The sequence below is a fragment of the Apus apus genome, chromosome W (genome assembly GCF_020740795.1).
Source record: "Apus apus isolate bApuApu2 chromosome W, bApuApu2.pri.cur, whole genome shotgun sequence".
In the NCBI taxonomy this organism is placed as follows: domain Eukaryota; kingdom Metazoa; phylum Chordata; class Aves; order Apodiformes; family Apodidae; genus Apus; species Apus apus.
In genome coordinates this window covers 10,486,722-10,501,696 of record NC_067311.1, presented here as the reverse complement: position 1 = coordinate 10,501,696, position 14,975 = coordinate 10,486,722, and the positions used below count along the sequence as shown (strand labels likewise).

Below are 14,975 nucleotides of genomic sequence, written 5' to 3'. Positions count from 1 at the left end.
TTACATCAATGCTATTTGGACATGAGCAGTTAATAAAAGAAAAATACATATCTGTGTTCCACACACTGATAATTGAGATACAGTAGAAAGAGGTAAGTGGAAGAACTGGGGGGGGGAAATCCAGAAGTCCTGTGCTGAGATAGGATCAACTATAGATTTTTCTTGACCAACATTTTGAGGGATTTTGCTTTGACCATATACAGCTCCAGGGAAAAAATTAATCTATGCACATCTACTAAGAGTGGTAATTTATATAGCATTTTGTAAGGTACCAATAGTCGTCCTCTGCCCAACTTCCTTTATGTCCTGGTTTGAAGGAAAAAAAAATCAGTACAAGGAAAATTGGCTTCATCCTGGCTCAAACCAGGACACTTTACCTGAAGTTCTGATGATGTCACAGCCCCTGCAACCTTTGCAGATGCAATGTTTTTCTGAAGCAGAAAAACAGGAGCCGAAGAGAGGCATCTCATCCACAAAGCATCTGTGGAGAAATGGACTTGCAGTGTAACAGAAAGGCCTTTGGCCCTGTTAAGAATTTAGTGAAGGGAATTATGAAAGCACAGATTTGTTTGTAAATGTGACTGATTTCATATAGGAACCACAAGCCTGGGAAGGGAAAACATCTTCTATTGCTACAAAGGCTGCAAAGCTGTGGTAGTCATTCAAGCAATATCAGAGAGAATTGGATCTGCTAGAGGTTATTGCTGTAGTCTGGTGTACTTTATCATTCACTGACCTCCCAGTTCTTTGCCATCTGTCTTCCATTATGATTGTGTAGGGATAGCCTTCTCTTTTTTCCTTTACCAAACTGCAGAGCTTCTTTTAAAATAAAAAATCATACTAAAACACAAATTCAGCTAGATAAAGAAGTACTGCACACTTGTAGAGCAGCATAAAATGGGACTGATAATGATGCAGATTGTGTCTTGTGTACGTTCAGTAGATTTGCACATATCCCACTGCTTCTGCTATATTCCTTTCTCTTCCTACCATCTTGCTTCCCTTTTTGTCGCGGTCCGAACCCAGTTTTGGGTCGAAGCCGCCTTATCTCAGGGCACAATCGCCCTGTTTGTTTATCAGGATTTTCTGACACCAAATTATATATTCAAGATAGCCTTCTTAATTATTTCGGTGGGTCCATCCCTGGCTTGGGGCCGGCTTGCTTCCACCGGATATATAACCTATTGATAAACTCCTCTCGGAAGCACACACACACACAGATTGTGTGTTTGAAATACCACTTTACTGTAAAAGTTTTCAAAGTGTGTGTGACGAGCGGAATAACGACTTTACAACCAATAAGGTTATAAAGAAGGTATGTTTATTCAGCGCTGGGTGCACGGGGGATCGCTCCTCCACAAGCGTGCACACCCTAGAGCTGTTGGCAAGCTCATTATATGACACAAAGTAATACATATTCATCCATGTTGTTGCATATACATTAGGTGTCCCAGGATAGGGAGGGGTTATTATAATTAGTTCCTGGAAATCATTATCATAGTTGCCCCCCCCAGAGCTCCTCCTTGTTGCACCTGCGCAGTGTCTTCTGGTGGTCGTGGGCAGGGGTCTCTGGGATGAAGGCTGTATGTCTTCCTCGCTGTGCACTTTTCACCTCTCGGCATTCCTTTCTGGGGTCTGCACCACGAGCTTGCTTTCTCAGCAAGTTTCTGGGGGAACATCCTCTCACACAATACCCTCATTTGCATTCCAAGCCTTATCGATACATTCTAAGTCTTATCTATACATTCCAAAACCTTATCTATGCTAAACAACCAGCCGCAGGGACAGCAGGGGCTGCGAGGCTGCAGCAGCTGCTTCCTTCGTCCTTCTGGTGCCTCTGGCTGGCAGCCAAGCAACCGTTTGCCTGGGCACACAGGGGACCGCTCTTTTTGGAGTGTGGCAGGGCCACTCACCGCTATCACCCTTAAGAGCTTTCTTCCAATGATCTCAGGAGCGCTGGAGAGCCGAGGAGTCTGACGACGAGCTGTTTTCCTCACTGGACCAGGGTCTGATGGCAAAGTCACGGCCTGTGGTGGTCTCAGCGAGGGCAGCTTTCAGCTCGGCTCCTTTTATTTGGTTTTCCTTCTCCTCTTTTGTCTTCTTTCTCCTTTGTGCCAGCAGTAGCGGGCAACGGGCACGGTAACGACCCACAAACGATCGTCGTTATCGGCATTCATTGCTTTGCAGTCTTAGGCCACCGCTCCCAGGCCTATGTGCAGCTCGTGATGAAGTCCCAGCCGCGGCCCCTACCCCGCAGTACTGCCACCGTTTCTCCTTTATTTTTATTTTATTTTATTCTGTTACGTCTCTCTATTACAGTCAATTTCAGTGAGAGACATACTTTTTTGGAGGCCAGTTCTCCACATTGTTTGAGTATAAACATTTAGTACTGGCAATTCAGTGTTGAAGAGTAAAACATAAGTCTTAGACTTATGGAAACAAAGGTAGAAGTTGCAGAAAAACTTAATATTAGGAGAAATATCTTGAAGTCCTACTTATTCTGGTGTACAGACTGGTAAAATGTTTTGCGGTTTTTTATGTCCCAGCACATTATGTGAGCTGTCAGTTGCAGACAGAGATAAAACACAGAACAAACTTTCAAAGCACTTGAATATATGTTTCCATACTTACAGTGGAAAGAAGTTCCGATTTATCCAAACTGCGGCAGACCAACTGAAAAAATTAAATGAATTAAGCCAAATTTATCAAGAACAAGCCACTGCATAAAACAATTTAATTCATCAATGACTGCTTTTACCCTAGTAACATTTCAGTTACTAACTTTCCTCCTCATTTAGCAGTTCCTACTAACTAGTTTTTTTTAAAGAAGTAAAAGTACTTGGCTTTCACTATTCCATTCATTAATTATTTAAATCTCCTTTTTTTCTCTGCATATTTTGCAATGTTACTTGGGAGAAGAGACCAACCCCCACCTCACAACAGCCTCCTTTCAGGTAGTTGTAGAGAGCAATAAGGTCTCCCCTCAGCCTCCTTTTCTCCAGGCTAAACAACCCCAGTTCCCTCAGATGCTCCTCATAAGACTTGTTCTCTAGAACCTTCACCGGCTTTGTTGCCCTTCTTTGGACACACTCCAGCACCTCAATGTCTTCTGCTGGGTAAAAAACTGGCTGGCTGGCCGAGCCCAGAGAGTTGTAGTGAATGGGGTTGGATCCAGCTGGCAGCCAGTCACCAGTGGTGTCCCCCAAGGCTCAGTTTTGTGTCCAGTCTTGTTCAATATCTTTATTAATGACCTAGATGAGGAGATGGAGTGCTTCCTAAGTAAGTCTGCAGATGACACAAAGCTGGGAGGAAGTGTCAATTTGCTTGAGAGAAGGAAGGCTCTGCAGAGGCCTGGATAGGCTGGATTGGTGGGCTGAGGCCAATTGTATGAGGTCTAACAAGGCCAAGTGCCAGATCCTGCACTTTGGTCACAACAACCCCATGCAAAGGTACAGGCTTGGGGATGAGTGGTTGGAAAGCTGCAAGGTGGAGAAGGACCTGGGGGTGCTGGTTGACAGCCAACTTAACATGAGCCAGCAGTGTGCCCAGGCGGCCAAGAAGGCCAATGGCATCCTGGCCTGCATCAGGAATAGTGTGACCAGCCGGAGTAGAGAGGTGATCATGCCCCTGTACTCAGCATTGGTGAGGCCACTCCTTGAGTACTGTGTGCAGTTCTGGGCCCCTCACTACAAGAAGGATGTAGAGTTGCTGGAGTGCATTCTGAGAAGAGCTACCAAGCTGGTGAAAGGTCTGGAGAATAAATCCTATGAGGAGAGGCTGAGGCAACTGGGATTGTTTAGTCTGAAGAAGAGGAGGCTGAGGGGAGACCTCATTGCTTTCTACAACTACCTGAAAGGAGGTTGTAAGGAGGTGGGAGTTGGCCTATTCTCTCAGGACAGGACAAGAGGAAATGGCCTGAAGCTGCACCAGGGGAGGTTTAGACTGGATATTAGAAAGAAATTATTTACCAAAAGAGTGGTTGGACAGTGGAACAGGCCACCCATGGAGGTGGTGGAGTCACCATCCCTGGAAGTATTTAAGAGAAATGTAGATACAGTGCTTAGTGACATGATTTAAGCACTGAATGGGTAAATCAGGTTATGGTAGCGGGATTTAGGTTATAGTTGGACTTGATGATCTTCAGATCCCTTCCAACCAGGATGGTTCGATTTGATTCAATTTGATTCTATTCTATAATTTTGTAGTGAGGCGCCCAAAACTGAACACAGTTAGTTGTGGCCTCACCAGTGCCAAGTACAGGGGGACAATCATTTCCCTAGTTCTGTTGGCCACATTGTTTCTGATATAAGCCAGGATGCTGTTTGCCTTCTTGCCAACCTGGGCACACTAATGGCTTATATTCAGCTGGCTATCGACCAATACCCCCAGGTCCTTTTCTGCCAGGCAGCTTTCCAGCCACTCTTTGCCAAGCCTGTAGTGTTGCATACAGTTGTTGTGACCCAAGTGCAGGACGCAACACTTGGCCTTGTTGAATCTCATACAATTGACCTTAGCCCATCAATCCAGCCTGTCCAGGTCCCTCTGTAGAGGCTTCCTACCCTCAGGCAGATCAAACATTCCTGCCCAACTTGGCGTAATCTATAAACTTCCTTAGGGTACACACGATCCCCTCGTCCAGATCATTGGTAAAGATATTAAAGAGAACTGGTCCCAGTACTGAGCCCTGAGGAACACCACTTGTGATCGGCTGCCACAACTCTTTGGGCCCAGCCATCCAGCCAGGTTTTTAGCCAGCAAAAGTACACCCGTAAAAGCCATGAGCAGCCAGTTTCTCCAGGAAAAGGCTGTGGGAAACTGTATCAAAAGCTTTACTAAAGTGCAGGTAAACAACATCCACAGCCTTTCACTCATCCACTAAGTGGGTCACCTTGTCACAGAAGGAGATCAGGTTCAAGCAGGACCTGCCTTTCATGAACCCATGCTGACTGGGCCTTATCACCTGGTTGTCCTGCACGTGCTGCATAATGGCACTCGAGATGATCTGCTCCATAACCTTCCCCAGCACCGAGGTCATAATGACAAGCCTGTAGTTCCCTGGATCCTCCTTCTAGTCCTTCTTGTAGATGAGGGTCACATTTGCCAAACTCCAGTCAACTGGGACCTCCCCAGTTAGCCAGGACTGCTGGTAGATGATGGAAAGTGGGTTGGTGAGCACTTAAGCCATCTCCTTCAGTACCCTTGGGTGGATCCCATCTGGCCCCATAGACTTGTGTGTGTCTAAGTGGTATAGCAGGTCTCTAACCAATTCTTCTTGGATTATGGGGGTTTCACTCTGCTCCCCGTCCCTGTCTTCCAGCTCAGTGAGCTGGTTACACTGAGAACAACTGGCATTGCTGTTAAACACTGAGGCAAAGAAGGCATTAAGTACTTCAGCCTTTTCCTCATCCTTTGTCACTATGATTCCCCCTGCATCCAATAAAGGATGGACATTCTCCTTAGCTCTCCTTTTGTTGCTAATATATTTTTAGAAACCTTTTAAATTGTCTTTTACAGCAGTAGCTAGATTAAGTTCTATTTGGGCTTTGGCCCTTCTACTTTTCTTCCTGCATAACCTCACGACATCCTTATAGTCTTCCTGAGTTGTCTGTCCCTTCTTCCAAAGGATATAACCTCTTTTTTTTTTTTTTTTTTTCCTCCTTGAGTTCAAGCCAAAGCTCTCTGTTCAGCCAGGCTGGTCTTCTTCCCCACCAGCTCATCTTTCAGCATATGGGGATGGCCTTCTCCTGCACCTTTAAGATTTCCTTCTTGAAGAATGTCCAGCCTTCCTGGACTCCTTTGCCCTTCAGGACTTCCTCCCAAGGGACTCTCTCAACCAGGCCCCTAAACAGGCCAAAGTTTGCCCTCCAGAAGTCCAAGGTGGCAGTGCTGCTGACCCTCCTCCTTACTTCTCCAAGAATTGAAAACTCTTATCATTTTGTGATCGCTGTGCCCAAGACGGCCTCCAACCGTCACATCACCCACATGTCCTTCTCTGTTCACAAGCAGTAGGTCCAGCAGGGCACCTTCCCTAGTAGTCTTCCTCACCAGCTTTGTCAGGAAGTTATCTTCCACACACTCCAGGAACCTCCTAGGCTGTTTCTTCTCTGCTGTGCCATATTTCCAGCAGACATCTGGGAAGTTGAAGTCCCCCATGAGAACAAGGGCTAGTGCTAGTGAGACTTCTCCCAATTGCTTATAGAATATTTTGTCTGCCTCTTCATCCTGGTTGGGCTGTTTGTAACAGACTCTCACCATAGTGTCTGCCTCATTGGCATTCCCCCTGATTCTTTCCCGTAAACACTCAACCCTGTCATCACCATCATTAAGTTCTGTGCAGTCAAAACACTCCCCAACATACTATCCCACTGCCTCTCCTGCCTTGCCCATCCCTTCTGAAGAATTTGTAGCCACCATTGCAGCACTCCGGTTGTGTGAGTCATTCCACCATGTTTCTGTGATGGCAATCAAATCATAGTTTTCCAGCTGCACAATGGCTTCCAGCTCCTCCTGTTTGTTGTCCATGCTGCATGCATTGGTGTTGATGTACTTCAGTTGGGCTATTGATCCCACCACTTTCCTGAGGGGAGAGGCCCTAATTCCTACATGACCATTCTCAGGTGCTTCCTTGGTTTCAACCCTTGTGTCTTTGCTGCTGCTTGGCTCTCCATTTCCTACCTCCAACTGAGATGGCAACCCAAAGGGCCTCGCTAGCACACTGTCTCACAAAAATTGGCGTGCCCCCTCCCCCAGGCTTGTCTCTAGTGAGCCTGGTTTTATCCCCCTCCCCCTTAAAATCAAATTTAAAGCTCTATTGATGAGTCCTGCTTATACTTTTAAATCTGCTATTGAAAAGTACTACATATAAGATAGACCAGCAATCATAAATTATGATTATAGGGAACAATCAGGTATTTAATGTAAGAACAGATTACCAGGCTGTCTGACATGCACATTCTTCTGTGAGTAGAATATTGTAGAAATGTGTATTGCTTCTCTCTAAATCATTCACTAGTCACTTGTCTTAAACAGAGCCTTGGAAAAAAAAGAGTTGTGCTTTCATCTCTTCTGAAAATTTATATAGGAATGCTGCTGGGAATAGATCTTAAACATCACCATGTTGTCTTGGTATTGCAGAACAAACAGCCTTTCAGTTTTGTTATTTTCATAGGTTCTGGATCCCTCAGGGCAAAATTTGAACTTTCAGAAGGACCCAGCAAACCAGCAACACTTGCAGTGCTATTCATTAGTGAAGGAAGCACCCTTTCGGGAGTGGATGTAGAGCTAGTAGGCACTGGCTATCGACTTTCCCTCCTTAAGAAGAGATTTGCCACTGGTAAGACACCGACATGCTTATATATTCAAATTAATATGGTATATTCTATAGTACTAAATTATAAAATATGAAACTGTTAAATAAGTGATGCACAAATAATTACTTTTCCTCAAAAACATGGCTGAAAACCGTTTCACTTTTTTTTGGTTTTCCATAGTTAGTCAAACTGCTCCAAGGAAAATACTGACCAAATCTGTTTTATCTACTGACTGCAAAAAAAAAAGACTTTTATTTTTCAGGACGGTATGTGGCAGACTGCTGATGAACCTGTGGAAGTCATTGGATCAAAGGAGTGCAAGAAGCTCACCCTGCCCTCTCTACTTTACAAACACTATTTTAACATGCATTAATTTTTTTAAAATTTTGACCTACTTTGAGGCTGAACTACAGAACAGAAAATGCACTTTTAAAAGTAATTTTGCAAACTTTTTATTACTTTATAATAGCACTGAAGTTAACTTCATCACTGTCTGTAAATTATCACCTGCAATATTTGGAAAAATCTGTTGAAATTTTAGTAACATCAAAATAATAATAGTTTTAATGAAAGTATGAAAGTGTATGTTATACTGTAAACATGAAACCTAAAAATGTAGGAAAGCAAGTAAAATATTTGAGCTTTCCATTAGTAATATTAATTCATTTTCAGATTCAATTGCTAGTTTTTAAAGAAAACAAAGGCAAAGTCTCATGTAGTTATTCCATCTACTTGTGCCATAGAACCAGCTCAGCTAGAGATGTATAAAGAAAATGTAATTTGATGCCTGTGTATCATTATTAACACGCAAGTTGTTTTATATAGGGTTTTTTTCCTAAGTGCAATGTGTTACAAAATTGCAAAAGACAGAAGAAATTTACTTCTGCAGTTAGTAAATTTTATGGGTGTTGTGATTGTTTGAATCAATGCTGTAGACTTAATTTATTTTTATATGAATAGCATAACATTCGTGCCTTTAAAAAAAAATAACCAAAACCAAACTTTGCCTACTCACTTTGTTATTCACATGCCTCAATCCTGTTATCAAAGTTTGGCTCTTCATCAGGAAAGTACAGTGCTTGTATGATACATACAACTTTATAAAAATTCCTTTGAGTGGGATTGCAGATTTGCAAAACTGCAAATTGTTTTAAAAGAGGTTTAAAATACTGGTTTACTTCCTCATGGAGTAATTGCAATAAATTCAGCTGTAGTAAAGGGAGATGCATCATGAAGGACTTTGAAACTTTGAGATAGTAACTTTAAAGATGAAAATCCTGAAAAATCACAAAACATGATAAAAGCAAACAGCATTTCCTTTCACTTTGACTGCAAGTGTTTGGGATTGGTGTCCCTGCCCATGGCAGGGGGTTTGGAACTAGATGATCTTTAAGGTCTCTTCCAACCCAAACCATTCCATGATTCTATGAATTTAAGTGCTTTGAGGGTTGTGTGATGTGAATGTAAACATAGTACAGTGGTAGGAATACCATTTTAGAATGGTATTTTGTAGCAGAAGGATGACAAGTACTGCCATTTCTATCGGTTTAAATTTTATCTTAAACCACCAATTTTAATATTTGTATTGGCTTCTAATCTGCTTGCCGCAGCCTTAGCACAGGAAAGTTTTTTTTAAGCAAGTCACTAATTTAGAAAATCTTTTATGTATTTGTATTATCAAGAGTTTTTTCAATGCTGAAATCAAACATATTGGGGCAAAATAATTCAAGAACTTACAATGGGGAATTTTATGTGACCATTTTTAATACCAGTATCTATATCAAATTCTCTATTAAAACAATAAAATTTGCTTCAACTAAGTCATGCAAAACCAGTAATGAATTGGACTGCTGAAGCTTTGTAGATGTATACTACACACTTTTGCAGATGAGTTACATTATTAGCACTAAGCACGTACTGTAATGAAGATTTGATTGGAAGAGAATATTTGGCTCTTAACTTGCTGAGCTTATTGAATGATAAATTTCTAACTCATACAAAATGGTACCATTATTTTATTGGAATTTTAATTATAATCTGCTTTGCAATCAAACCATGTTTAATATGACAATATTTTATTAATGAAAACCTAAAACTGCATTGCTGTTTTTAATCAAGTATTCTTAGTTAAATTAAGTACTTATGTTTCACCACTTTTAAACTAGGTGATTATACATACATTGGGTGCAGGTAACAATTTTGAAGCCATACAAGTTTATATAGACTTTTTGTAAAGAAATTTAAAAACATTGTAAAAAGTACATGTTTGTTAAGAAAACCATATGTAGCAAGCTGGTTCTTGTTTGTGTATAGAGCACTATCCTTTGTAGCTGCCTCCCAAGAAAATTAATTTGTAAACACAACTCAAAAGGATCTGAATTTTTATGGACTGTAAATTATAGCATACGAGTTTATCTTACAAAAATTGTAAACACTTTTGATTTTTCATAAAATATAAATTTAAAAAAATTTTCACCCATAATAAACACATAATATATAATTTAAATACTGATGTATAGTGCTTATACTTTTGCAGTTAGTCCCACAGAGCTTCTAAGCAATAGTAGAACAAAACTATGCCTGTATTGAACATTTTTAAAGCGTTAATTGATTTATAAGTGATAAGTAGTAGAGGTAATCAGTACAGGAAAGACATGGACCTGTTGGAGAAGGTCCAGAGGAGGACCCCAAAGATGATCAGAGGGGCTGGAGCACCTCTCCTATGAGGACAGGCTGAGAGAATTGGGGTTGTTCAGCCTGGAGAAGGGAAGGCTCTGGGGAGACCTTATAGCAGCATTCCAGCACCTGAAGGGAGCTTATAAGAAAGATGGGGACAGACTTTGTAGCAGGGCCTGTATCAATGGGACAAGGGGTAATGGTTTTAAACTAAAAGAGGGGAGATTTAGACTAGATATAAGGAATACATGTTTTACACTGAGGGTGGTGAGACACTAGCACAGGTTGTCCAGAGGGCTGATAGATGCCCCATTCCTAAAAACATTCAAGGTCAGGTTGGACAGGGCTCTAAGCAACCTGATGTAGTTGATGTCCCTGCTCATGGCAGGGGGTTGGACTGGATGACCTCTAAAGGTCCCTTCCAATCCAAAACATTCTATGCATCCATGATAATATATGACCTCTCATATATTTAAAAACCACCACAGAGACAGTAGATGGAAAGATCACTTCTACAAAGAGTTGCATCTTTACTAAACAAAAATGCCTGTGATGTGTACGACTCGTGACATTACTAAGTTGGTATACTTAACTAATAGATTAGTCCTAACCGTGGATATACTTATCCGAATGTCACCGTTTGATTCAGGATTGACAGCAATGCTCTCGATCCCCTCCCACCCAGGTAGGGAAGCAGAGAGATATTGAAGGAGAGAGACTCTCTGGATTGAAATCTAAACTACACAGCTTTAATTAATTAGTAACGGTGAAAGAAAATATGTACAATTATACACAAATGTGTTCAGGAATGTGCAAAACCCTATTGCCTCCCCTCACTCCCAGCAACTCCCACGGCACTCTCCTGAGCTGTGAGCAGTTCTAAAATGTCCCGGACCAATGCCAGAGAGAGCGGCAGAGCAGAATGGAGCTGAGGGTAGAGTTATGAGGGTCAGGAACAGACGAGCCTAGGGATCAACAGTGATGGATAGATGGAGTCCTCTCCGGGTGCCACCAGGAAGAGAAGGGAAGAAGAAACAAGAAGAAGGGCTTGGCCCTTGATCCCTGATCTTACACCAAGCTTACATAGATATATGGAATGGAATATTTTGGTCAATTTTACTGTCTGTCTAGTCCACTCCTCCCTACAGGAGGGTTGCAGATATGCCTCTTCTGCTCCTTTAGCATCTCAGCCTCTGACCACGTGGAGAGCGAACAGAGGCAGCGGCTGCAGTACGTGCTCTGCCTTAACAACTACCTTTACCGATTTAAGATGGATGGGGGGGATTCCTGGAGCCCGGGAAGCCTGTGGAAGAGAGGAGAGACCCAGAAAGACTCAGCAGCTCTTTCAAGAAAGGCTTGCGTGGCTGGGGGCGTCACTGGGACAACCGCACAACATTTGAACATGGCCATCCCCTCAGACCACCACAGAAGATGGCACGAGCAAGGAGCTCTCCCGGACGGGATGGATGACAGACAATGAGTATTTGCAGTAATCAAAATTTATTACATACAAAGTTGGGGGTTTTAATTATTCTGGACAAATACAGTAAAAATGTAGGGAAATTGGGAGATAAGAACAGAAGTGCAGTTAGGATGCAAAGGGTATATTAGCAGTGTATTTTACTACTTATAATTAAATCAAACAACAAAGATTAACCACTAAAATGCTGGCAACTTACTTATTATCAAATACCATATTAGGCCTAAAACATCAACCATCATCTTTAAAGGATCTTACAATCTTAAGCTTAATAATGAAGATTACTTAATGTTAAGTTTGCTAATAAAGACAGTGAATGAGTAATATTTCTCACCCATGTCAGGCCACAGCTGGGTGTCCTTGGTCGGGCCACAACTCCCGAGAATCAGTCTCTCTGGCAGGCGTCCCTGCTAGAGGAGAGAAGGTCCAGAAACTTCCTGGGGAAAGTGTACGGAGATGTCTTTGTTTTCTTGATCAAAAATGGGACCAAGCTTTTATAGAATAAAGTGGATTGACTGCTGTCCTTTAACCATTACCCATACCTCCAACATCTTTCAGTGGAGAATAAAAGGAAAACAGTAGAAAAAAACCATGAAGGCCTTGTTCTCGCCAAGCAAACTCTGTTGTTTATCTATTTGTTATTTCTTTATCTCTGTTTCATGCCTAGTTGTGGCTGGGCTGAGCTCCGTGTTCTTCAGCACCAGAGAGCAGCTGGTGTTATGAACATCCACTTGGCCCTCTGTTTATACCTTTCAGGGTTGTTACCAGCTCAGAGTTTGCTAGGTCTTTTCCCTTCTCATGGGAACCTTTCACTTCAGACCTGTGCCTGCAAAACTGAGAGACAAAAGCACTTGAATCATAAAAGAGAACTGAGGCAGGCATATTGAGAGATGGAGTGCCCTGCTACAGGCACGTGGGTGAGTGTGAGAGGAGAGGTCGTTAAAACCAACTACAGAAGAAAGAGGTTTAAATATGGTTTCCACTCGGGCAAAAACTTCTGCCAGGAGGCCTATGGCAACCCAAAGGGAGGTTCCTCACAGACATGTGAGGCTCCAGGTCTCTGGCTGTAGGGAGTGCCAAAGCCTGTTGTTCTCCCTGGAGAATGGCAGAGACACCAGCTGTGTGAGGTGTGAGCAGCTAAATTATCTGCTTGGCACGGTTGTACAGCTGAAGGAGGAAGAAGAGAGGCTTAGGACTAGCAGGGAGATAGACCGTTGGCGCCATGACTTAGCCTCCCTGAACGAGGCCCAAAAGACAGGTGGGGCTCATGATGCAGACCACTGCCTATCTCCTGTCTGCCTGACTGAGTATGATAGCCTACAGGATGAGGAGCAATGGCAACAAATTTCTGCACAGCGCAAGCGGCACAGCAAGGGGGTCCCTAGAGTTCCCCCTCTCCAGGTGACTTTGCAAAATAGATATGATGCTCTACAAATAGAACAAAATGGTGACGTGGATGATGGTTCACCAAACTTGGAGGTGTCACCGAGGCCAAGTCAGTCTGTACCTCGCATCAAAACCACCTCAGTTAAGAAAAATGGTGGGTACTTGTCATAGGTGATCACTTCTAAAGGGAGTGGAAGGCCCTATATGCAGGCTGGACCCACTTCTTAGGGAGGTCAGCTGCTTCCCTGGGTCCAGGGTTAAGGATATACAGAGGAAGCTCCCTACCCTAGTTCGGCCCTCAGACTACTACCCATTACTGTTATTCCAAGTAGGCAGTGATGAGGTAGCTACCAGAAATCTAGGGGCAATGAAGATAGACTGGGATGGCTGGTTAGGGGATCGGGAGCACAGGTGGTGTTCTCCTCTATCCCACTAGTAGCAGGGATTGATAAGGGGATAAACAGGAAGAGCCAGAAGATTAACTCCTGGCTTCAGGACTGGTGCAGCCGACAGGACTTTGGCTTTTTTGATCATGGATGGACCTACAGGACACCAGGCATGGCAACAGGTGGTGAAAGCCTAACCAGAAAGGGGAGAAGGATCCTGGGGCACAAGTTAGCAGGGCTCCTTGAAAGGGCTTTAAACTAGGTCTGAAGGGGTATGGGGATGAAACCAGGCTCACCAGAGATGAGCCTAAGGACGGCTGCCAGTCTGCCATCCCACTTGAGGTGGCAAATGGTGATAAATGTAGCAACAAAAACATAGGGTTCACTAATAGGTTAGTAATCACGCAAGTGGTCAGGATATCTGTACCGCAGCTCAAGTGTATATATGCCAATGCCTGAAGCATGGGAAATAAACAAGAGGAGTTAGAAGCTATTGTGCACCAAGGAGACCACGATATAATTGCCGTCATGGAAATGTGGTGGGATGATTTGCATGGTTGGAGTGCTGTGATGGATGGCTACAGGCTCTTTAGAAGGGACAGTGTCCTGGTTTGAGCCAGGATGAAGCCAGTTTTTCTTTTGCTGATTTTTTTTTTATTTATTTCAGTGAGCTTTCTTCAACTAGCAACTGCGTGTTCTGCTAGGTTGATAAGACACTGGAATGTTTTTGTAATTGCTGGGCCCTCAAGGTCGTGCCTTTGCTCTGCCGGCTCAGACACTACGGGGGGATCTGTGGCCCCCCCGTGGGAGGCTGGGTTAGACGAACAGCAAAACTGGCCAGAGATATTCCATTCCATATATCTACGTAGGCTCGGGGGAAGGTCGGAGATGACAGAAGAAAACTTCCTTCCTTCCTGCTTCGCTCTCTCGCCGCTTCGCCTTGCCTGTCTATCTGCCTTCCTTTTTCTCTCTTTTCCTCTTTCTTCTGTTCGTGGCCGGCTTCTGGGAAAACACCATCTGCCCATCATCGTCGACCCGTCGACCTCAAGCCCTCCTGACCCTCGTAACTCTCTGCCTTTCTCCAGGATTCGGGATTCCTCAGAATTGTCTCATCTGAGGGAAGTGCTGTGGGAGTTGCTGGGGGTGGGGGGAGGCGAGAGGCTTCTGCCACACTTTTGTATAATCACTATATATATATATACACTCTAATATCACGTATTAATATTCTAAATAAAATTGCACGGTTCAGTTTTCAATCTAGACAAGTCTCTCTTTTTTTTTTTCTCTCTCTCCTTCCCTACCTGAGTAGGAGGGGGAAGGGATCGAGAGCATTGTTGTCCAACTGAGTCAAACGTTGACAGACAGGCAAGGCAAGAGAGGTGGTGGGGTGGCGTTATATGTTAAGTAGTGCTTTGCCTAGGATTCAATGTCAGACACACCAAGGCAGAATGTATATGGGTAAGGATAAAGGAGAAGGCCAATGAGGCTGATATCCTAGTGGGAGTCTGCTACAGACCACCCGACCAGGATCAAGACACTGACAAGACATTCTTTCAACAAGAAAGAAGTGGAAGAACTGGCTAAGCCACTCTCAATCATTTATCAACAGTCCTGGCTGACTGGGGAGGTCCCAGATGACTGGAGGCTAGCCAGCGTGATGTCCGTCCACAAGAAGGGCCGGAAGGAGGATCCAGAGAATGGCATATTTTTCAGTCAGTGTCTGCTTCTAGTACTGAT

At 43.4% G+C, this 14,975-nt stretch overlaps 1 protein-coding gene across 8 annotated transcripts in view; it reads left to right on the top strand.

The window, feature by feature from the left end:
- LOC127395163 (F-BAR domain only protein 2-like) overlaps positions 1-14,494 on the top strand; it is a 148,043-nt gene extending 133,549 nt beyond the window's left edge. For 5 of the 8 annotated variants that reach the window (XM_051641660.1, XM_051641661.1, XM_051641659.1 and 2 more), the window contains 2 exons: positions 7,169-7,333; positions 7,558-14,494. In XM_051641660.1, the coding sequence (XP_051497620.1) occupies positions 7,169-7,333; positions 7,558-7,595 (203 nt within the window). In that variant the 3' untranslated portion in view covers positions 7,596-14,494. The remainder of the gene's footprint in view (positions 1-7,168; positions 7,334-7,557) is intronic. The other 3 variants (XM_051641662.1, XM_051641658.1, XM_051641656.1) reach the window with 1 other exon arrangement.
- Positions 14,495-14,975: the final 481 nt, after the last annotated feature.